Genomic DNA, 24,778 nt, shown 5'->3' on the forward strand with positions numbered 1-24,778 from the left:
AAATGCACAAAGTTAGCCTTGTATAACTGGGGTGATAAAAAATGTCTAATTATAAGAAACCTCCAGGGACCACCGAAAGGGAAAGTGGGATCCTTCCGATAGGTGGGATATACTAGCGAGGCCACCCATTGGCATAGCCTCCGATTTTGAGAAATTAATTTTATAGCCTGAAAATGCACTAAATATATTAACAACTTGGATTAAGCGAGGCACGGACATCAGGGGGTTATTGAAAAATAGAAGAACATCATCTGCATAAAGGGTAATTTTATGTTTATCTGTACCAATCCTCAGGGCCATTATATTAGGGTCAGCCCGTGTAGCTTCTGCTAGTGGCTCAATTGTTAGCGTAAATAGCAATGGTGAAAGATGGCAGCTCCTACCACACTGAAGCTATCCGAGCCTAGTCCATTGGTAATCACAACTGCTTCGGGATCATTATACAGTGTTGAGACCCATTTGGTAAACGCCTTTCCAATGCCAAACCTTTCCAATGTGTAAAACAGATATGACCATTCAACCCTGTCGAATGCCTTTTCCGCGTCTAATGAGACTACTACTCCCAGTATTTTTCCCTGATGGCAGGCTTGAATCACATTCAAAACCCTTCTAATATTATTGGATGATCTACCCCGTCTGGTCCTCCTTTATGATGTGTGGCAACACTCTTTCTAGCCTTAATGCTAACGTTTTAGAGAGGATTTTAAAATCTACATTTAGCAAGGATATTGGTCTGTATGACACGCAATCTTCTGGGTCCTTTCCTTTTTTGAGGATAAGAGAGATATAGTCTCTTTCAGCGAAGGCAGGAGACAGCCCTAACTGTATGCATAGTTATACATGCCCATAAGTGGGCCAGCCAGTATTCCTGTAAATTCTTTGTAGAATTCAGCTTGAAAGCCATCTGGGCCAGGTGCCTTACCGCTCTGAAGTTGCCTGATTGCGTCAAGTATTTCTTGGATTGTTAGGGGAACATTCAGGACTGATACCTGTTCTGGGGTTAGGTCCGGAAAGGTCACGTTTTTAAAAAATGACTGCATCCTCCTAGCTCTATCTTCGCAATCCTGCGATTTATATAAATCAGAATAAAATTTTCTAAAGATTGTGTTAATCCTTTTATGATCAGGAGTCAGAGTACCCGCACTTTCCTTGATAGACGTGATAGTTTGAGGGGCCTTTTTTTTCTTTGCGAGAAATGCTAAGTATCTACCAGGTTTATCGCCAAATTCATATAACCTTTGTTTTGCAAATAATATTTCCCTCTTAGCCGTTTGGGTAAGCGTAATGTTCAGAGATGTCCTAAGGCCGTAATCCTTTGTAATTTGATAATAGAAGATCTGTCAGCATATGCTGTTTCAGCTGCTTTTAAGTGAGCTTCGAGCAGACGCTGTTGTTCGCCCTTTAATTTTTTCTGGGTCGCTGAGTATGAAATGATCAAACCTCGTGCATAAGCTTTGATGGTCTCCTACATCATTGATGGGCTTCTAGCCGTACCTGAATTAATTTCTAAAAACATTTTAAATTCTTGAGAGAAGTACTTTACACATTTACTATCTTTCATCAGGAAAGAATCCATACGCCAATGCCAGGGGGATGTCTCATTGTTCCTCGCCTTGATTTCCATATATACAGCAGCGTGATCAGAAATTGTTATACTACCTATTTTACAGGATGATATGGAATTTTTAAAAAATCGAGGGGGCAAAAAACATATCAATTCTAGTATGACATTTACGTGGATTGGAGTAAAAAGAAAAATCTCTGCCCTGTTGGTGAAGGCGTCTCCATACATCTACTAATCCTGATTCTTTGTTCAAATCCACCAATTGTCTGGATCTGGGGGATATTTCTGCAGTACTCTTGGGAATCCTATGTATTTCCAGATCCATAGTACAATTAAAATCTCCCCCTATAATTGTATGACGAGCACAGAGAGCCATCAATTTTAAGGAGGCTTCTGTTATAAATTTAAAAGGATGTGCCTGGGGACAATACAGATTTAAGATCCCATATTCCTCTCCATTTATAAAGGCTTTAATCAGAATATATCATCCAGATTCGTCTTTTATCTGGTTTAGGATTTTGAAAGGGAGATTCTTCCGAATAAGGATGACAACTTCCCTACTTTTTGAGCTGAAGGAAGAAAAGAAGGCCTGATCAAATCCACCCTGTCATAATTTCAAGTGATCTTTATCCAATAAGTGTGTCTCCTGTAGGAGAGCTATATCAACCCCTTCTTTCTTGAGGTTTGATAATATTTTCTTCCTTTTGATTGGTGAATTACTCCCCTTGACATTCCAGGTGCACTATTTAACCAACTAATTAACCATAAACGTCCGGGCAAGTCCGAGACTCCTCGGGAGAAGAAGCCCCGTCCAAAACATCCCGAACATAGAACATATAAAATTCACAAAAATAAAAGCTCTTTAATACACTCACATCAAAATAATAAAAAACTATTTCTAAATTAAAAAAAACACATTTAAATGGAGATTTTCCCCCTTGTCCCCAGGGGGCATCACTTCCTTTCCAAAAGCCCATCATATCCTCTCCCAACCAGTGCCCCACCCTTGACCAAGGCACCCCACGATAGGATAAAGAAAATTCAAATATACTACAGAGCTAGAGTTAACAGTGAGTACCCTACCCCTCCCCCCCCCACCCACACCAACACCTGGATATATTTGGTAATGTTGATACCATGTATAAACATATATAACTATAAAATTACAGTCTCAATAAATAATAATGAAATATAGTGATACAAAATAACAGGGGAAAACAATCCCGCTCCTAAAACAGAGATAAAATAGGATAAGATAACCACCTCCTGCCACCTACATTAAGTAGACACCCCCCCGGCCTATATATATACTATATATATATATATAAAAAAGGGGGGGAGAAAATCACTAAGTGAAGAACAAATAAATAAACCCCTCTCGCCATCCCCCGGAGATAATATTAAACAGTGAGGTAATGAAAGGGATAAAAAAAAGTGGGTAAACCAGGGTGGGGGGAGGGCAAAACAACATCAGTTAACTCTCACAATTTATCTAAGAGAGTCCAAAAATTCCTTGGCCTTCTCCGGCGATCCAAAGTTGTACACGGACCCTTCATGGCTAAAGCGTAGCGTTGCTGGGTAGCGCAAGGAGTACTGAATATTTAAGTCCCTTAAACGCTTCTTCGCTTCGTCAAACACTTCCTCTTTTGGACCAAAGTTGGGGAGAAGTCCTGGAATAGCATAATCTTGGATCCTTTATAAATCATAGCTTGGGGATCTTTCCCAAGATTTCTGGAGGCTTCTAAGAACATCTGCCTCTCCTTGTAGCTCTGCAGCTGGAACAGGACCAGGTGGGGGCGCTAGTTCAAGCCAGACCCGCGCATTGCAACCTGGTAGGCCCATTTTACCCTTACCTGGCCTGATCCAGCCTCCAGATTTAACAGCTGTGGAAGCCACTGCTCAAAGAATGCTGTAAGCTGGCCTTCCTCTTCCCATTCGGGAAGGCCCAGCAAACAAATATTTTTTCGACGACCTTGAAAATCGAGGTCATTGATGTGATTTTCTAAGGTCTGGACTCGTTGTTGAAGAGTCCGGACCTGACCCACGGCCGATTCTGCTATAGTCTTGGAGGTCGCGGCCTTTAGCTCCGCCCCTCTGACTTGGCGCTCGATTTCCTCGATATCTCAGTCGTGCTTTTGTAATGCGACCAAGAGTAAATTCCATCGGCTCCGGGACTCTTTGATGAAGGCTTCGATCTTCGCGTCAAGTTTGGAAATTATTTCCATGAGGCTCGCCACTGTAGGTAAGTCCCCCGGGGCGGCTGCAGACGCCTCTGCTGCAGCTGGGGGGGTGGGGGAGGTCTTCCTGCCTGCTGAGGGCTGTGGGCTCCCTTCTCCTTAGTCATTTTTACAGGAGACTAGACGCTCCTCCCCCACTCACCCATTGTACTCTATGCTACTCTCTCCCCACCCCCACCCTCCCCTAGCTTATCTCTCCACGATTCAGGCTCTCTGCCTTTATTCCTGATGAAGGGCTTTTGCCCAAAATGTCAATAAAAGATTTTGCTGAAGCTCCTCAGATGCTGCCTGAACTGCTGTGCTCTTCCAGCACCATTGATCCAGAATCTGGTTTCCAGCATCTGCAGTCATTGTTTTTACCTTGTTTAAATTCAGTACTGAGCAACTAATTAAATTAAGTAAAAACTATTTTAAATGATTTGGTGAGTGTGGTGCAGGGGGGTGGCCCAATTTGCCCAAGTCTTGGGAGGAGCACTATAGACTCAGACTTGCTGAGTCACCGTCAATTTGGATCCCCCCCCAGCACTACTTTGATTTAGTTCCCTCCCTTGTTTTCCCTTTTTTGTGTTTTTTGTTACGCTGCCCCTGGTGAGCAGTGTTTGTTCCTTATTAATTGGTGACTTATTTGATTAGTGATTGAGTTAATTTAAAAATAGAAAAGTGCGCTTCTCCAGTGCGATGTTGACTTCTGGACAGTTTCAACCTTTCCCGTCGGGATACCTAGACCCCGAGCACTGCAGTGGTTCAAGAAGGCAGCTTACTACTACCTTTTCAAGGGGAAAAAAGGGTCAAGTGCTGGCCCAACCAGTGATACCAAAATACAATGAACAAACAATATATGAAAATAGACTTCATGATTTCCAAAATGCTTTAGAACCAAGAAGTACATTTGAAATGCATCACTGTTCATGTGGACGATGAACACTTCTGAGAGCAAATGCTCTATATGTATTACTATCTGAGTCTCCTATTAGTAGTTTCCACTGTTAACACATACAACAAAGATCATATTGGTCAATGAAGCAAATTTTCACTTGAAATGCTTTTTGTTTCCTATCTTTAAAGCTTCTACACCAATACCTTGTTTCTGGTAAGCATCTTACGAGCCACATCAATCATTTGTTCCTTTTCCTTTCGCTCTTTTGCATGATTAAACTGCTGAATAAATTGTTCTGTGACTTCAAAAGGGTTTCTGAAATAAAGGAATAGTAATACCCTGAAACAGATAATGTGCAAAATGAGTTCTTCAACTTATTTAGATATAACGAATGCGTTAATGATCTCTTGGACAGCAGCAATGCTGAGTTGTCCACATAGCATCTGAACAGAACCACTCTTTTCCCAGCTGTGACATTCACTTCCACAGATGAAACAGAAGTAACAAATTGTTGTGGTTACACCAGGATAAGACCAGCAAGTGCAGGAGAGTTGAAGGACAGACAAAACAGGTCGACAGACTGGTCAAGAAAGTAGAAGCCCATGGATTCATGGTAAAAATACACAGTGGATCCAAAATTGACTGAGCTGCAGGAAGCAGAGGGTGATGGTAAAGGCATGTTTTTGTGATTGAAGACTTTTTCCAGTACAGTCTGACAGGGCTTGGCTCTGGGGCCCTTGCTATTTGTGGTGCTCATTAATGATTTGGACATAAACGCAGGAAGATTGATCAAGAGGTTCATGGATGATACCAAATAGTGAGAAGGATAGTCACAAACTGCAGAAGGATACCAACAGACTGGTCAGCTGGGCAAATGGAATACAATCTGGAAAGGTAATAGGTAATGTAATTAGAGAGGTCCACCAAAGTAAGGGATAACATTATGAATGGTAGGACCTTGGAAAATACTGAAGATCAGAAGGACCAAATCCACAGATTCCTAAACATAGCAGGGCAGCTAGATACGGTGATTAAGAAGGCATTAGGGATACTTGCCTTTATTAGTCAAGGCACAGAACACAAGAGCAAGGAGGTTATTCTGGAACTGTATAAACTTCTGATTCGATCACAACTACCATACTGCAATTCTGGTCATCACATTTTAGGAAAGATGCTACTGCATTAGAGAGGATGCAGAGGAGATTTACCAAGATGCTGCCTGGGCTAGAGGGTCTGAGCTATGAGGAAAGATTGAATAGGCTTGGGTTGTTTACCTGGGAGCAGGTAAGGTTGAAAGGAGAGCTGATAGAGGTGTATAAGATTATGATGGGCACAGGTAGGGTGGACAGGAAGGTGTTTTATCTATTATATATGGGTCAATGATCAATGATTTAAGATAAGAGGTAAAAGGCTAAGGGGAGAGCCAAGGGAACTTCTTTCACCCAGAGTGTGGTGTGAAACTGGAAATCACTGCCTGAAAGGGAACTTGAGTAAGAAACTCTTGTGAAATTTAGCAGTGTTTTGATATTCATGCATTACCATAGCCTCGAGGGTCATGAGCCAAAAGCTGGAAAATAGGATGAATGCAGTCAGATCATTATTGATTGATGAGTTAAATTCTCTGCTGTAAATGTCTGTGAGTCCATGAGATCTTTTTATATCCTTATATCTATCATAGCCAGAGGGGCATGAAAAGAAGGGTCTGTTTCTGTGCTGAATGAATCTGTGACTCTATGACATTTTGTAAATGATCAAGTTCGTGGACATACACCATTCAAATAAGTATTAAAATTACATACCAAATGACTGTCTATTATTCATTCTTATTTAGGAGTCAAAAATGCAAGTGGCGTTGAGATTGCCATTGAGTCACATATAACTAATGGTAATGTAATGGACAATACAAGTCTAAAGAAAGACCCAAGTTCCTTGCAGTTAATAGGAATATTGCCTCATGCATATAGGAAGAACTTCTTGAAATATATGAAAAGTTATACAAGAAATTATCATCGTGAGTGGATGAGTAATCTGATGGATGAGTCCCTTAGAGAACGAGGGTGGAAAAATAAAAACAGGAACAAGGAAATAGCAGAGAAGTTGGGACAAATACTTTGCATTAGTCCCCAAAATGGAAGACACTAATAGCATGCTACAAATATTAAATATTCAAGGGGAAAATAAATGAGAGGAAATAAATACAATAACTACCACTAGAGAAAAAGTGCTAAAGAAATAATGGGGCTAAAAACAAATATAACCCCTGGATCTGATTATGTATCTGAGGATGTTAAAAGAAATAGCCATGGAGATAGTGGATACACAGGTAATAATCTTCCAGGAACTTCTGGAAAAGTGCAGGAAAAGTTCTGGAAATTTAGAGTGGCATGGTGGCTCAGTGGTTAGCATAGCTGCCTCACAGCACCAGGGACCATCAATTCCACCCTCAGGTGACTGTCTGAGTGGAATTTGCATATTATCCCCATGTCTGTGCAGGTTTCCTCCCACAATCCAAAGATGAGCAGGTTAGGTGGATTGGTCATGCTAAATTGTCCAGGGATGTACAGGGTAGGTGGATTAACCCTATGGAAAATTCAGGGTTACAGTGATAGGGTGGGTCAGGGTGTAATGCTCTTTGAAGGGCCAGTGTGGACTTAATAAGCTGAAAGGCTTGCTTCCACACTATGGGGATTCCATGATTGAAAGAAATCCAATGTAAGACCTTTATTTAAAAAGGGAATATCTTATATCTTATATATTGTATCTTTTATTGGACAATGTTAGCCTCTATTAAAAAAGAATGTAACAGCAGAACAGTTAGAATGACCAGCAGAATCAATGTGGCTTCACGAGAGGAAATCATGCCAAACAAATTTCTCAGGGGCTAACAAGAAGGATAGATTAAGGGGTAGCAGGGTTTTAATAAATTAATTTTTCAGAAGTCATTTGATAAGGTACCATATATTAGGCTAATAAAAAGCTAAGAGCACATTATGTTGGAAGCAGCATATTAGCATGGATAGGGGATTGGCTAACTTATAAAAGATAGATGGTGTCAGTCCATTCATGGAGGCAATAGGAAAACGTTGGTAAATTGTTTACACTGTATGGTCCAACACAGTAAGATAGAATTTAATACTGAAATGTGATGTAATGCATTATGGCAGAGGTGATTAGGAAAGGCAACACTGACTAAATTGAACAGTTCTAAGCAGTGTAGGGACAGAGAAGTGGGGATTTCATATGCATAGATGTTTGAAGGTTGAACTGCACATTGAGTTAGTGATTAGCATGCATATGGGATCTTGAGCTTCATAAATGGGAATGTAGGAACATGAGTAGGCCATTCAGCCCAACAAATCCACTCCACCATTCCATACAATAACAGAAGACGGAAAGTTAATTAATGGGGACATTTTCAGTGTTGAATGGAGTACCACATAATGGAGTCACAATTATTTATATTTATTAATGAATGGTATAAGGAAAGTGATTGTCATATTGCCAAGTCTGTAGGGGATACAAAAACAGGTTGGAAAATAAGTGCTGAGGATGACAGACAGAGTCTATAAAGGGATATTGACAGGTTAAGTGAGTGGGCAACTTGGCAGATGGAATATACTGTGGGGAAATATGTAATTATGCACTCTGACAGGAAGAATAGTGGAGTTGAATATTATTTAAATGGAGAATGACTGAAGTGCTACAGCACAGCAGGATTTGGGAATCCTCATGTATAAATCACAAAAAGCTAGCATTTGAGTTCAGTGGGCAATAGTGAAGGCAAATGGAATGTTGGCTTTTATTTCAAAGGAAAAGAATATAAAAATAGGCAAGTCTGGTCAAAACTATAAAAGGCACTAGTCAATTTGCTCCTGGTATACTTTGAACAGTTTTTGCCCTTTTATCTAAGGAAAGATATACTAATTTTGGACATATTCTAAAGTGGGTTCACTAGGGTGACTGAGTGTGGTGGGACTGGCTTATAAGGAAAGATTGAGTAGATCTGTACTTATTGAGTCAGTACTTATTGGAATTTAAAAGAATAAGATGTAACCTTACTGAAAAGTACAAGATTCTTGGGGGACTTGACAGGCTAGATGCAGAAAGATTGTTTCTCATTTGTAGGACAGTCTGGGATCAGAGAGCATCATCTCAGAATAAGAGCACACTGATTAAAAACAGAAATGAGAATGAATTTCTTCTCTCAGAGGTTAGCGAATATATATAATTCTTCACTGCTGAGGGCTGTAGAGAGTAGGTCATCATGTATACTCAAGGTTGAGATAGATTGTTAACCAGTTAGGGAATCAAGTGTTTTGGGGGAAAGGTGGAAAATGGATTTGAAGATTATCCGATCAACCGTGGTCTCATTAAAAGGCAGAGCTAACTTGATGGGGTGAATGGCCTACTTCTGCTCCTACATCTTTTGGTCTTACGCACATACAATCATCATTGCAGATCTTCACATTGATAATTACAAAAGAATTATTGGTTTGTGTCATAAATATACTTCAAAGACTTCTAAAATGTTGTGGACTATCAATATAATACTTATAACACCAGCAGCTTGCTTTACATTTCTGCTTTTGTGCCAGTAACCAGATATTCTAAAAATAAAAATTCAGTAATTTTGACTCGTTACACACTGTAAAAAAACTACATGACAAGTTCAATTGATGCAGTGGTAGTTGGCAGTAGATCAAGACGCCATGGAGACTAGAACTTACTCTAGGTCTACCCTCAGATCTCATCCTGTCTCTATAGGAATATGTTTCAAATTGCAAAAACATACTGTTGTTTGTTCAATACATTAACAATCAATTTGTCAAGGAGAATCTTCAAGAAGAGCTAAGCCCCTATGTTTAATACTTCAGGGACCAATATTTAATCCCATATAATAACGAGTTAGGTCCAACTAGTTTTACGTATTAAATCTTAATTTAGAGATTATCAAGGTATCAGGGATATCAAGACCAGGCACTCCTGGTGCCAGTGAGTATTTTTCAGAGTGAGTGAAGGCAGATCCAAGAACCTACCTGATTTGGCAATGTTGCCTACAAAAGTGTTAAACAGATCATTGAGAGTCAAATTCAAATGTTATCAAAGGCATGATACACATACAGCAGGGAAGGTGCATAGAGACAGCAACATATTGGAGATGAGTCATGAAAACCCAAGAGATTGGGTGGGCTCTATGAAGGGGGAATGACACAGCAGGCACACACCCACTGGTATGTGGGTTCCATTAGGCCACCAGAGGGTAAAGGGAGAATGCTCAGTAAGTACTTGCACAGTACAAAGGTTTGTCACAGTCTTGCCATTGCAAGGGCATAAAAGGAGGAGAAACACTTCCAAAAACAACTTGAGTCCATCAAAGCACATGGGAGATAGCAGGTGGCAACTGGAGAATATGACTCTCAGGCTTTGGATCCACAGATGATATGAAGTGACATCGTCTGCAGGAATAACAAAGTTTCAGGCATCAAGAGGAGAAGGAAGTGGAGCAAAGCAATATCTTCAGCAGTAGATTTTTCACTGAAGGGATTGCTACCTCAAAATAATCAAGAATCAATGCCAGAACAGACTGTGATCCTTGAGGCAGATGGCAAACTCTCATGAGCACGCAACAATTAGTGAATCCAAAAACCAACAGGCGTGAATGTGCACGCGTGTGCCTACATACAACGGACACGCGCGCACACACACAAACAAACAAGAGATATCTAACATAGAACATAGAACATAGAACATAGAAGAATACAGTGCAGTACAGGCCCTTTGGCCCTCGATGTTGCGCCGATCCAAGCCCACCTAACCTATACTAACCCACTATCCTCCATATACCTATCCAATGCCCGCTTAAATGCCCATAAAGAGGGAGAGTCCACCACTGCTACTGGCAGGGCATTCCATGAACTGACGACTCGCTGAGTGAAGAACCTACCCCAACTTCAGTCCTATATCTACCCCCCCCACCTTAATTTATAGCTATGCCCTCTTGTAATACCCGACTCCATACGCGGGAAAAGGTTCACACTGTCAACCCTATCTAACCCCCTAATCATCTTATACACCTCAATCAAGTCACCCCTAAACCTTCTTTTCTCCAATGAAAACAGCCCCAAGTGTCTCAGTCTTTCCTCATACGATCTTCCTTCCATACCAGGCAACATCCTGGTAAACCTCCTCTGCACCCGTTCCAGTGCCTCCACATCCTTCCAAGAGTATGGCGACCAAAACTGCACACAATATTCCAGATGCGGCCGCACCAGAGTCTTATACAACTGCATCATGACCTCAGGACTCCGGAACTCAATTCCTCGACCAATAAAAGCCAGTACGCCATATGCCTCCCTCACCGCACTATTTACCTGGGTGGCAACTTTCAGAGATCTGTGTACATAGACACCAAGATCCCTCTGCTCATCCACACTACCAAGTATCCGACCATTAGCCCAGTACCCCATCTATTAGCCCAGTACCCCATCTGCAAAGGAGCAACTTTTTCATGCAGAGGGTGGTGCGTGTATGGAATGAGCTGCCAGAGGAAGTGGTGGAGGCTGGTACAATTACAACATTTAAAAGGCATCTGGAAATGCCTTACTGAAGTCAACATAGGTCACTTCCACTGCTCTGCCCTCATCAATCCTCTTTGATACTTTTTTAAAAAAAATCAAATTAGTAAGACGTGATTTCCCATGCAAAAAGCCATGTTAACTATCCCGAATCAGTCCTTGCCTTTTCAAAAATATGTAAGTCTTGTACTTCAGTATTGCCTCCAACAACTTGCCTACCACCGATGTCAGGCTCACCAGTTTATAGTTCCCTGGCTTAAATAGTGGCACCACATTAGCCAACCTCCAGTCGTCAGGCACCTGACCTGTGACTATCGATGCAAATATCTCAGCAAGAGGTGCAGCAATCACTTCCCTAGCTTCCCACAGTTTTCTAGGCTACGTCTGATCAGGTCCTGGGGAATTATCCACCTTTATATGTTTTAAGACGTCCATCAACACCATGCCTCTCATGGACATTTTTCTAGATGTCACTATTTATTTCCCCAAGTTCTCAATCTTCTATATTCTCCTCCAGAGCACACTGATGCAAAATACTCGTTTAGTATCTCCCCTGTCTCTTGTGGTTCCACACATAGGCCGCCTTGCTGATCTTTGAGGGGCTCTATTCTCTCCCTAGTTACTCTTTTGTCCTTAATGTATTTGTAGAATCCCTTTGGATTCTCCTTAACTCTAGTTACCAAAGCTATCTCCTATCCCCTTATTGCTTTCCCTGATTTCCTTCCTACTGCCTTTTATACTCTTCTGGGTATTCACTTGGTCCCTGCTGTCAATGCCTGACATATGCTTCCTTTTTTCTTCACCAAAACCTTAATTTCTGTCGTCATCCAGCATTCCCTACACCTACCAGCCTTGCCCTTAATCCTAGCAGGAACTTATTGTCTCTGGACTCCTGTTATCTCTTTTTTTAAAGCTTCCATTTCCAGTCGTCTCTTTACCTGCGAACATCTTGCTGCCCCTTCCCCTGCAAAAAAAAAATCAACTTTTGCCTAATACAGTCAAAGTTGGTGATCCTCCAGTTTAGAACTTTAACTTTTAGATCTGGTATTTCCTTTTCCATCACTATTTTAAAATTAATAGAATTATGTGGTCTCTGGCCCCAAAGTGCTTCCCCACTGACACCTCAGTCACCTGCCCTGTCTTATTTCCCAAGGTTTTGCACCTTCTCTAGGAGGTACATCCACATACTGCATAAGAAAATTTTCTTGTAACACTGAACAAATTCCTTTCATGCAAGACCTTAATGCTATGGCAATCCCAGTCGATGTTTGGAAAATTAAAATCACTTAGCATAACAACCCTATTATTCTTGCAAATAACTGTACAGCACAGAAACAGACCCTTCGGTCCAACTCTTTCATGCCGACCAGATATCCCAACCCAATCTAGTCCCACCTGCCAGCATCCGGCCTGTATCCCTCCAAACTCTTCCTATTCATATACACTTCCAGATGCCTTTTAAATGTTGCAATTGTATGAGCCTTCATCACTTCCTCTGGCAGCTCATTCCATACACTTATAACCTTCTGCATGAAAAAGTTGCCTCTTAGATCCCTTTTATGTCTTTCACCTCTCACCCTAAACCTATGCCCTCTAGTTCTGGACTTCCCCACCCCAGGGAAGAGACTCCCCACCCCCACCCCCAGTTTTACCTCTTTCCTTCCGGTATATACCTAACCCTGCCCATTGCTATTGTAAATGTAACCAAATTATGGTCACTATCACCAAAGTGCTCACCGACCTCCAAATCTAACATCTGGTCAGGTACATTCCCCAGTACCAAATACAATATGACATTGACCCTTGTTGGCCTGTCTACATACTGTGTCAGAAAACCCTCCTGCACACATTGAACAAAAACTGACCCATCTAAACTACTTGAACTATAGTATTCCCAGTCAATATTGGGGAAGTTAAAGTCCCCCATAACAACTACCCTGTACTCTCTCGAGAATCATCTTTGCTATCCTTTCCTTTACATCCTCGAACTATTTGAAGGCCTTTAGAAAACTCCCAACAAGGTGACCTCTCCTTTCCTGTTTCTAACCTCAGCCCAAACTACCTCAGTGGATGAGTCCTCAAAGTTGTCTCAGCTTCTGTAATACTACCTTTGGTTAACAATGCCAAACCACCCCCTCTTTTACATCATCTCTGTTCTTACAGAAACATCTAAATTCTGGAATCTGCAACAACCATCACTGTCCCTCCTCTAGCTATGTCTCTGAAATGGCCACAACATTGAAATCGCAGGTACCAACCCACGCTGCAAGTTCTCCTACCTTATTTCGTATACTTCTTGTATTGAAGTATACACACTTCAAGCCACTTTCCTGTTTACAGACACCCTCCTTGGAAATTGATGCCATGTTCCTAACCTCCCCTACATCCAGGCCCTGCACCCTGAAGCTACAATCTGGGTTCCCATGCCCCTGCAGAGTTAGTTTAAACCCCCCCCCAAGAGCACTTCCATCATCACTTGAATAAGACAACATTGTGGTCGGAACTCACAACGAGTTCCAGTAATTTGCTTTTAAAACTGTAACATCTTCTTCCATAGTTCCCTTGATTTAAAGCAGTATGTTTTTCCACTTTTTAGTCCTTATTCAACATGGTTCTGGTGCATGGATAGGTCCATTTTTGTTCCTTCCCCACAGCCTTTAAATGGTCATCAAATCCACCATCCGGGAAATTAGAAACCCTTTCCTCCTCATGAACATCAGGAATTGTGAATAATATAGGGGCCCGTGGTGTTAGAGGCCAGATACTAGCATGGACAGAAGATTGGCTGTCGAGCAGATGGCAGAGAGTGAGGATAAAAGGGTCCTTCTCAGGATGCATGCTGGTGACTACTGGTGCTCCACAAGAATCAGTGTTGGGACTTTTCACTTTATACATTAAGAACTGGATGAAGGAACTGAGGTGAAGTTTCCAAATGACACAAAATTAAGTGGAGGGACAGATAGTATTGAGGAGGTGGAAAGGCTGTAGAAAGATTTAGATAGGTTAGGTGAGTGGGCAAAGAAGTGGCTGATGAAATACAATATGGGAAAGTATGAGGTCATGCACCTTGGTCGGAAGAATAGAGGCATGGACTATTTTCTGAATGGGAGTCCTCTTCCAGGTTTCCCTTCAGGTGAACTTGCAGGTTCAGTCAGTAGTTTAAAAAGGCAAATACACTGTTGTTATTCATCTCGAGAAGATTAGAACATAAAAGCAGAAATGTACTTCTGAGGATTTATAAGGCTCTGGTCAGACCAGTTTTAGAGTATTGTGAGAAATTTTGGGTCCAATGCCTCAGGAAAGAGCGGGTCTAGTGGAGATTCACGAGAATGATCCCAGGAATGAAAGGCTCAACATTTGAGGAATGCTTGATGACTCTGGGACTATACTCGATGGAGATTAGAAGGATGAGGGGAGATCTGAAAGAGATTTTCAGAATACTGAATGGCCTGGACAGAGTGGATGTCGGAAAGATGTTTCCATTGGCAGGAGAGATGAGGACCCAAGGGCACAGCATTGGGAGTAATGGGAAGACTTTTTAGAACAGAGCTAAGGAGACAATTTATTCAGGAATTTATTGCCACAGAAGGTTGTGGAGGCCAGGTCATTGAGTATATTTAAAATAGAGACTGATAAGGTTATGGGGAGAAAGCAGCAAAATGGGGTTGGAAAACCTATTAGCCATGATTGAATGGCGGAGCAGACTCGATGGGCCGAATGGCCTAATTTCTGCTCCTATATCTTATGTGTTTAAATGTTTTGTCCCTGAGGTTGGATAGGGATCCTAGATCAGTTCCGTAAATAACCACTACAAGGCCTGCGGGGAATCATTAATTAAATTCCTTGTAAAGTTCACTGAGTTTGAGTGCTCTTGTTAGCCTGCCAAGCCAGAATTCATTGCCAGAGCCCTTAATAACATAGACACAAAGGGGTTCTTGTTGAACAATGATAGTGTCCCTATCTCTGAGTCAGGATACCTGGGTTCAAGTCTCAATTACTCCAGAGGTATGCAATAACATCACTGAAATGATTGATTAAAAAAAAAAGAGCAGACTCAGGGATGGGTCTACAAAACTAGCTGTCCCATGCTGTGTCTAGCCTACATACACCATGAGTACTGGCTTTACTTTGGTATTCAACAATAAATTACGTTCCTTTCCAGTTGGGTTTCTTGTGTTATTACAAGTACACATGTCCACTTGCCCCCGAAGGAAAATCTTGCCCAGTGAGCTTAATGAAGTCTTTAGCTAGAAATTAAAGGCTGCACTCTTATTTCCAAATACACAAAAATAGAACTCCTGTTAAACATGGAGTTTGTGCTGGAAAACTGACACGTAATATTCAATTCAGCTGATCATACAATTCTACAGAGCTTCAGTTGGCACAATTTGAAATCCATCAGTGCAAATCGAGTGTAACAAAACATGTGGAATTTCAGAGTCCAGTTTTTCAGAAAACCAGTCTAAGCAAAGGCTAAATCATGAAAACTATGACTATCATTCTTGGCCTGCTAAAAATGGTTGCCTGACACATTGAACGTATTCTTCACTGACAAGATCGGACTGCTCGTGGGCATTCTTAAAACTGTCACCTCATCCAGAAGTCCAAAGAACACAAATACAATAGGAAGCTCAGCAGTACATAAACCATTATGGTATATAACTTGTGCAATGAATACTACGTCAGTGCATGAAGACAAGGCAAACTTACAATCATTATCATTTCATTTGTATTGAATGTGTTTGAACATATTTGAAGTGAAATAAATACATTTTAGATATTTAGTGATCAACTAATTTGACATCAAAATGCTACCTAACCTTCTTGCTGCATTCTTTGTATTAGAAAGTTTCTGTGTTTCTTCAGCAATGGATTTTTCAATTAGTAGATGATCAGCATGGGAAATGATTCCAAACCTGTGTACAATGGGAATCTTGAATAATGGCATCCTTCATTAACTGGAGATTGCATCGTTTCTTGAATTCTATACCTATATTCACAATAAATAGAAGACAAAAACAGGAAAGTGATGTATACAGTATTGAATGCTATAGAAGGAACTGCAGAGCAAAAGTTTACTTCAAGAATTTGAAATTGTCTTATAATTTACAATACACTATTGCAGTGATTAAGAATGCCAGTAGAATTGAGGTATTGAGATTGATTGATGTCCTCATTACCATAATGGTAATCTACTAGAATTGACCTTCTCTGCTTCACCAAAACCTGCCCAAAATTGAATTCTATTGTTTTAACTGGAACAGAAGATTAGGTAGGTTCTATAAAATACAAACCATCCACTCCACAAAATAGCATCCAAGTGAAGATAAGAATTCACACCATTTAGCTTCATAACTAGCACAAGTCATTTTACTTACAATATGCAATCAAAATAATTTTTAAAAAGCAACATTTTCGAATTCCATGTAATTCCGTGACATTTTTACAATTTAGATAGAATGGTGTGAGGATGTTAATGACAAACGATATTACAAACCAGACCATCACCAGATAAATTACAGGAGATTATTATAGAATCAATTAGCACTGGAGGAAGCCATTTATTGTGATGTGTTATGCCTTTGAAAGCCAACCATTTAAAAATGTCTTAGAGGACAATTGAATCATTGAATGTTATAGCACCAATCCTTACAGTGCAGAACGCAATCATTTGGCTCATAAAGTTTGAACTAGGTTCCTGAAGAAGCCATCACTTGAACCAATTCACATCCTTTCTACATGGCCTTTTAAAATTCTGAAATTCAAGGTCTTCCCTTTAAAAGCATGATATATTTCAAAAGCATCATTTATACGAGTAAAATATTCCATGTCCTCATTCATTCTGCATGCATTATTTTCTTCTAAACTTTGTTATTTTCTGAAGAAGTCATACCAGACTCAAAACATTAACTATTTCTCTCTCTACAGATGCTGTCAGACCTGCTGAGCTTTTCTAGCATTTTGTGTATTTGTTTCAGACTTCCAGAATCTGTAGTATTTTGCTTTTATTAGTTCTTTTAGTGGTGATTTTAAATTTATGTTTTCTAGCTAGCAAGTCCCCAGCCAGATGAAAAAGCAATCCTGATTTATATCATAAAAACACGATTTTGTCATCTTAATTAGGACGCCTCTTAACATTCTGTTTTGCTAATCTCTCCTGATTTATAAAAGCTTTCATCCAACGCTCCATTTTATTGAATGCCTTCATTGTAATTTCCTGGGGTTGACAGCCTTAAATTAGAACACAAAACTGAACATAATGAGGTATAAGTTTCTTTAGAGCAGTGGTACAAAACAGACAAGTGAATTAGCCTGGTTTTCTGCTGTAATTGGTTTAGCAATGCTGTTTAACAATCTATTTTCTCTATTTATTGCTGTTTTGCTTTCGTTGGCTCCATTGCATGTCAACTCTAATACTCACAAGTTTCTTTTGGCTTCATCCTTAGTTACTTCAACATCATTCAAGGAGTAAATGTGATGCTTTTGTCTTATGTCATATGAAAGCACATGGAAATGGAGGCAAAGAGTTGACTTTAATTAGAAGGTAGAACATAGAACATAGGTGCAGGAGTAGGCAATTCAGTCCTCAAGTCTGCTTCCCCATTTAAAACATTCATGGTTGATCTCATCTCAGCCTCAATTCACTTTCCTGTCCACTTCATATCCTTAAACTTATTACTAATTAAAAATCTATCACCTTCTCAAGTTTATTCAGTTTCCCAGCATCCACCACACTTTGGGATAATTCACAACCCTTTAAGATAAATAATTTCTCCTCATCTATTTTTAAAATCTGCTACACATTATGGACCAACATTCACTTTAGCTACTCTCTTTCCTTTCATATACTTATAGAAACTGTTGCCATTCGGTCCCAATTTTTACACTCATTTTTCCATAATTTAGCTTTGTTCTTTTTATGACTTTTCTCATAACTCTTAGTTGATTAAAAAATTTCTCAACCTTCCAACCTACAACTCACCTTTGCAATATGTTATGCATTAATTTTTGTCTTTATATTATGTGTAATTTCCTGCTTAGCCATAGATGTTTTTTGCCCTCTTACAATATTTCTTCCTTTCTGGAATATATTTCAGTTGGGAGCAACTGAGTATCTCCTTAAATGTCTGGTGGTGCTCATCAACTGTCCTACCTTTAAGTCTTCTGACCCAGTTCACTAGGGCCAAAACTGTTCTCAAGTCTACATAATGTTATACAACTCCAGATTGCAAATGTTGGGCTCCAGTTTAAGGATATGGGGCAGCCATTTAGGACTGAGATAAGAAGAAACTCCTTTACCCACAGAGTCATAGGCAATACACAATTCATTGGCACAGAAAGTGGTTGAGACCAAAAAATTGAATGTTTTCAAGATGGTGATCCATTCTTAAGGCTAACGGGATCAAAGGGTATACTGCCAAAATGGGAACAGGTTACTGAGTTGGATGCTCAACCATGATCATATTTAGTGGGAGATTAGGCTTGAAGAGCCAAATAGCCCACTACTGTTCCTATTTTCTATCATTCTATTGTATTATGTGGCACTATCACCATATTAAATGGGACTGATTTTGACCAGATCTAGCACCTCAAGACTTGCTATCCAAGAGGGATGTTGGCCATCAGCAATGGAATCACATTCCAAAAAAACCTGCAACCTCATGCCTTGGCATAACCCCCACTGTACCATTACCATTAAGCCTAGGGTTCAATCCTGGTTCAGTGAAAAGGACATGACAATATTCTGGCAATAGTACTGAAGACTCATGCTCCAGAACTTGCTGGACCCTAGTAAAGCTACTCCAATACAGCTACAGCATTGCATTTACTCAATAATTTGGAAAATTGCCTAGGTATGTCCTGTACACAAAGCAAGACCAATCAGCCAATTACCACCCCATCAGTCTGCTCGTGATCATCAGTATAGTGATAGAAAGTGCCATCAACAGTGCTATCAAACTTAGCACCTGCTCACTAACACCCAGTTTGCGTTCTGCCAGGGTCACTCAGGTCCTATACTCAAATATAGGTTCAAACATGGACAAATGAGCTTAATTCCAGAGGTGAGATAAGAGTGACTGCCCTTGACATCAAAGCTGCATTTGATCAAGTGAGCATCAAGAAGCCTGAGCAAAGCTGTAGTCAATAGGAATAAAGGGGAAAAGCTCTCCACCAGTTGGAATTATACTTACCACAAAGGAAGTTTGGATGTCAGTCATCCCAGCTCTAGGACATTTCTGCAGGAGTTCCTCAGGGAAGTTTCTGAGGTCCAACCATCTACCGTTGCTTCACCAATAACCATCCTCTATCATAAGGTTAGAATGTGGATGTTCGCTGATGATTGCATAATGTTCATCACCATTCGCAACTCCTGAGATACTGAAACAGCCCATATCAAAATATAGTAAGATCTGGGCAATATCTAGGCCTAGACTAAAACGTGGCAAGTAACATTTGCACCACACAAATGCCAGGCAGTGACCATCTCCGATAAGAGTCTCTGACAACATTGCCCATTAACATTCAATAGCATTACCATCACAAAATCCCCACTAGCAACATCATGGGGTGACCAGAAATTAAATAGGACGAGACATATACATACAGTGGCCATAAATACTAGCCATATAAATACAGTGGCTACAAAAGCAATTTGGTAGCTAGAAGTCTTGCAGCATGTAACTCATCTCGTGATTCTCCAAAGACTATCCACCATCTAAAAGGTACAAGTCAGGAATGTGATGGAAAACTCTCCACTTGCCTGGATGAGTGCAGCTTCAACAGTACACAAAAGGCTCGACATCATGAAGGTTAAAGCAGCCGGCTTGATTTGCAACACATCCACAAACGCCCACCACCAATGCTCATTAGTAAAAGTGTGTGCCATCTAGAAGACCAACAGCAGAAATTCACAAAAGCTCCTGAGACATCATCTTCCAAACCCATGACCACTTCCATCTTGAAGGACAAGACAGCAGAAATGTAGGAACACCACCACCTGCAAGTTTCCCACCAAGCCACTCATCATCCTGACATGGAAATATATCGCCACTCCTTCAATGTCATGGAGTCAATATCCTGAAATTGTCTCCGTAATGGAACTGCAGCAATTCAAGAAGGCACCTCACTACAATCTTCTCAATGGTAACTGGAGTCCAGCAATAAATGCTGTCCAAGCCAGCAACGTCCATGTCCCACATTTGACTAAAGACAAAAACAAAAATCTCAAGGAGGCTGGAAAATAAGGAGATGGAAGCTCTCATTGGACCTAATTTAGAAAACTGTATTCTGTTCTGGACACAGCTCTTCAGGAAGGATATATTAATCTTGGCCCAAAAACACTGCTCCAAGCCCCATTTGGAAGGTTTAGGACTTCCCTACATCAAGCAGTATACCTTCACACCCACAAAATTAGGAACTCACAAAACTAATTGTCCATGGCTTACTGGATACCAGAGACCTTATCCAGCCATCCAATATTCCACTCTAATCTACCCATCAGCCAGCTACTGCTCGCCACCAGTTTTAACTGGGAAGCTAATAGGGACATGTAAATGAAATCCAAATCTTGCACTACTGCCTTTAGTTTGCTAGCCATTACAGCAATGTTAGATTTCCATGTGAATTCAAAGATTAGGACTCCTGTTTCATGTTGCTAAACATGCCATGTATCTGGTAGGTACTTTTAGAAACTTTCTCACCTTTCAATCATATTATAATTAACTATTACCATTTCTCTGGATTCACTTGCCTTTCTTTAAAAGACTATAATAATACTAAAAGACATATAAGCAGAAATTAGGCCATTCAGTCCAATGGGTCTGCTCCACCATTCAATCATGGCTGATAGGTTTCTCATCCCCATTCTCCCACTTTCTCCCCTTAACCCTTGATCTCCTTGGTTCTCATGAACTTATCTAACTCAGTCTTAAATATACTCAATGAACTGGCCTCCACAGCCTCCCTATGGCAAAGAATTCCATAGATACAACATTCTCACATTGAAGAAGTACCTCCTTATCTCTGTTCTAAAACATCTTGCCTTTGCTCTAAGGCAATGCCCTCAGGTTCTAGTCTCTTCTGCAATGGAAACATCTTCCCAACATTTACTCTGTCCAGGCCATTTAGTACTCCATATGTTTTGATTAGGTCCCCCTCATCCTTTTAAACTCCATTAAGTATGGACTCAGAGTTCTCAAACATTCATCATATGTTGAGCTTTTCATTCCTGGGCTCATTCTCATGAACCTCCTCTGAAAAGCTGCAGAGCCAGTACATCCTTCCTGAGTAATGGGGCCCAAAACTGCACACAATAATCCAAATGTGGTCTGATCAGATCCTCACAGAGCCTCAGAAGTACATCTTGCTTCTATATTCAAATCCTCTCAAAAATAAATACCATAATTGTATTTACCTTCCTAACTACTGATTCAATCTTCAAATTTACCTTGAGAGAATCCTGGACTAGAATTCCCAAGTATCTTTGCATTTCAGGCTTCTGAATTTCCTCCCCATTTAGAAAATAGTTCATGTCTCTGTTCTTCCTACCAAAGTGCACGTCCCCACACTTTCTCATGATTAGATTCCCTACAGTGTGGAAACAGGCCCTCGGCCCAACAAGTCCACACTGACCCTCTGAAGAGCAACCCACCCAGACCCACCTCCCTCTAACTAATGCACCTAATACTATGGGCAATTTAGCATGGGCAATTCACCTGTCCCACACATCTTTGTGACTGTGGGAGGAAACCAGAGCACCCGAAGGAAACCCACGCAGACACGGGGAGAATGTGTAAACTCCACATAGACAGTTGCCCGAGATGTTGTACTCCATTCGCTACTTCTTTGCCCACTGTCCTAACCTAACCAAATACTTCTGCAGCCTCCCCCGCCTCCTCAATGCTATCTGTCTCTCTACATCGCCTTGTATCGTCTGCAAATTTAACCAAAATGCCCTCAGTTCCTTCATCTAGATCATTAATTGATAAAGTGAAAAGTTGTGGTCCAAAATTTAGCCTTGCAGAACACCACATGTCACCAGCTGCCATCCTGACAAGGACACTGTTGTCCCCACTCTCTGGTTCCTACCAGACAGTCAGGCTTCTGTCCATGCTAGGACCTTGTCTCTAATAACATGGACCCTTATCCTACTCAATAGCTTCCTGTGCAGCACCTTGTCAAAGACCTTTTGGAAGTCCAAGTAGATAATATCCATTGGCTCTCATTGGTCTAACCTGCTTGTTACTTCCTCAATGGATTGTAGCAGACATGTCAGGCATGACTTCCCCTTGATGAAACCATGCTGACTTTGCTATATTTTGCCATACACTTCCAAGTATTCAGAAATCTCATTCTTCACACTGGATTCGAGGATCCTACCCACAACTGAGGTGAGGTTAATTGATCTTTAATTTTCCATCTTTTGCCTTACTCCCTTTTTAAACAGGAATTTCACTTTTGTGATTTTTCAGAGCTCTGGGACTGTCCTTGATTCTAGTGATTCCTGAAAGATCACCACTAACACCTCCACTAACTCTTCAGCTTAGAATTCCCTTAGAATTCTGGGGTGTAGACCATCTGAGCCATGTGATTTATCCAGCCATTTGAACACCCGTCTCCTTGGTGATGGCCACCATGCACAGTCTGTCCCTCACTCTCTTGAATTTTTGGTATATTACTTGCGTCTTCCGCAGTGAAGATTGATACGAAGTAATTATTCAGTTCCTCAGCCATTTCCTTGTTCCCCACTACTATCTCTCCAGTGTCATTTTCCAGCAGCTCAATGTCAACTTTTGCCTCTCTTTTGCCCTTTATATATCTGAAGAAACTCTTACAGTTTTCCTTTGTATTACTGGCTAGCTTATCCCCATATTTAATCTGCTCTCTCCTTATTTTTTTTTTGTTGCCCACTGTTGGTCTTTGTAAGTTTCCCAATCCTCTAGTTTCCCACTGCCCTTTACCAAATTATAGGCTTTCTCTGTTTCTTTTATGCTATACCTGACTTCACTAGTCAGCCATGGCTGCTCCATCCTCCCTGTACCATGCTTCTTTTCACTTGAGATGAATCTCTGTTGTCAAGATTAGAGTGGTGCTGGAAAAGCACAGCAGGTCAGGCAGCATCCAAGGAGCAGGGAAATTGATATTTCGGGCAGGAGCCCTTCATCAGGAAGCCTACCTAGAAGAAGTTCTCTTCCTCTCTCTAAAAACTTGACTCTAATCTCTACCTTCTGCAGTCCTCACTTTCATCTATGAATCTGTTGTGTCTCTTGAATTACTCCCATAAACTCCTGCCATTGCTGTTCCACTGTCTTTCCTCCTAGGCTTCTCTTCCAGTCAATTCTACCCAGCTCCTCCCTCATGCTTCTGTAGTTACCTTTACTCTGCTGTAATACTGTTAGCCCTGATTGTATCTTCTCCCTCTTCAATCATGTTATGCTCACTGTCTCCTAAGGGTTCTTTCATCTGAAGATCCCTTATCAAGTCTGCATCATTGTGCAACACTAAATCCAGTATTGCATATTCCCTAGTGGGTTCCAAGACAAGCTGCTTCAAAACGACATCTTTTAGACATTCCACAAACTCATTTTCTTGCAAACCACTACAAATCTGATTTTCCTAGACCACCTGCATATTGAAATCTCCCATGATCACTATAACTTTGCCTCTCCTACATACCTTTTCTATCTCCTGGTTTATCTTGCGCCCATGGGAACCTTCTGTCGACTGTATTGGTCCCAGTTCTGACCATTGACGTATCTCCCTTGTGTTACTTTGGCACTTCATAGAAAGTTTATCCACTATTTATTGATCCTCAAAAGTCTTCTCATTATTGATTGGTCAAATATGTTTCTGTACTGAGCTATGAGAAAGTGAGTCTGCAGCGCAGAGTCGGGAGAGTGGTGCTGGAAAAGCACAGCAGGTCAGGCAGCATCCAAACAGCAGGAGAATCGATGTTTCAGGCATAAGCCCTTCACCAGGAATGAGGCTTGTGGACCAGGGGGCTGAGAGATAAATGGGAGGGGGGTAGGGCTGGGGGAGAATAGCTGGGAATGTGATAGGAAGATGAAAGTGGGGTGAAGGTGATAGGTCGGACAGCAGGGTGGAGCAGTTAGGTGGGAAGGAAGATGGACAGGTCAAGAAGGCGGTGCTGAGTTGGAGGCTTGGGTACTGGGATAAGGTGGGGGGGGGGGGGAAATGAGGAAACTGGTGAAATCCACATTGATCATGTGTGGTTGCAGGGTCCCTAGGTGGAAGATGAGGTTGGGACATCTCTAGGACATCCACACCAACATCAGAGAACATCTCTGGGACAGCTGCACCAACCAATCCCATCGCCCTGTGGCTGAACACTTTAACTCCCCCTCCCACTCCACCAAGGACATGCAGGTCCTGGGCCTCCTCCATTTCCAAACCCTAATCATAGGATGCCTGGAGGAAAAACACTTAATTTTCTGCCTTGTGACCCTGCAACCACTCGGGATTAATGTGGATTTCATCAGTTTCCTTATTTCCCCTCCCCCACCTC

General features: G+C 41.1%; 1 protein-coding gene across 5 annotated transcripts in view; it reads right to left on the reverse strand.

Moving 5' to 3' along the window:
• The window catches only part of tmem232 (transmembrane protein 232), a 139,549-nt gene that overhangs the window by 103,472 nt on the left and 11,299 nt on the right, over positions 1-24,778 (reverse strand). For 4 of the 5 annotated variants that reach the window (XM_043710462.1, XM_043710482.1, XM_043710446.1 and 1 more), the window contains exons 2-3: positions 16,074-16,243; positions 4,882-4,993 (exon numbers count right to left, since the gene is read on the reverse strand). In XM_043710462.1, coding sequence (XP_043566397.1) covers positions 4,882-4,993; positions 16,074-16,201 — 240 coding nt within the window. In that variant the 5' untranslated portion in view covers positions 16,202-16,243. Of the gene's footprint in view, positions 1-4,881; positions 4,994-16,073; positions 16,244-19,445; positions 19,626-24,778 lie in introns of those variants that run through there. The other variant, XM_043710455.1, reaches the window with a different exon arrangement.

This window comes from Chiloscyllium plagiosum, chromosome 2 (genome assembly GCF_004010195.1).
Source record: "Chiloscyllium plagiosum isolate BGI_BamShark_2017 chromosome 2, ASM401019v2, whole genome shotgun sequence".
NCBI classification, from domain to species: Eukaryota; Metazoa; Chordata; class Chondrichthyes; order Orectolobiformes; family Hemiscylliidae; genus Chiloscyllium; species Chiloscyllium plagiosum.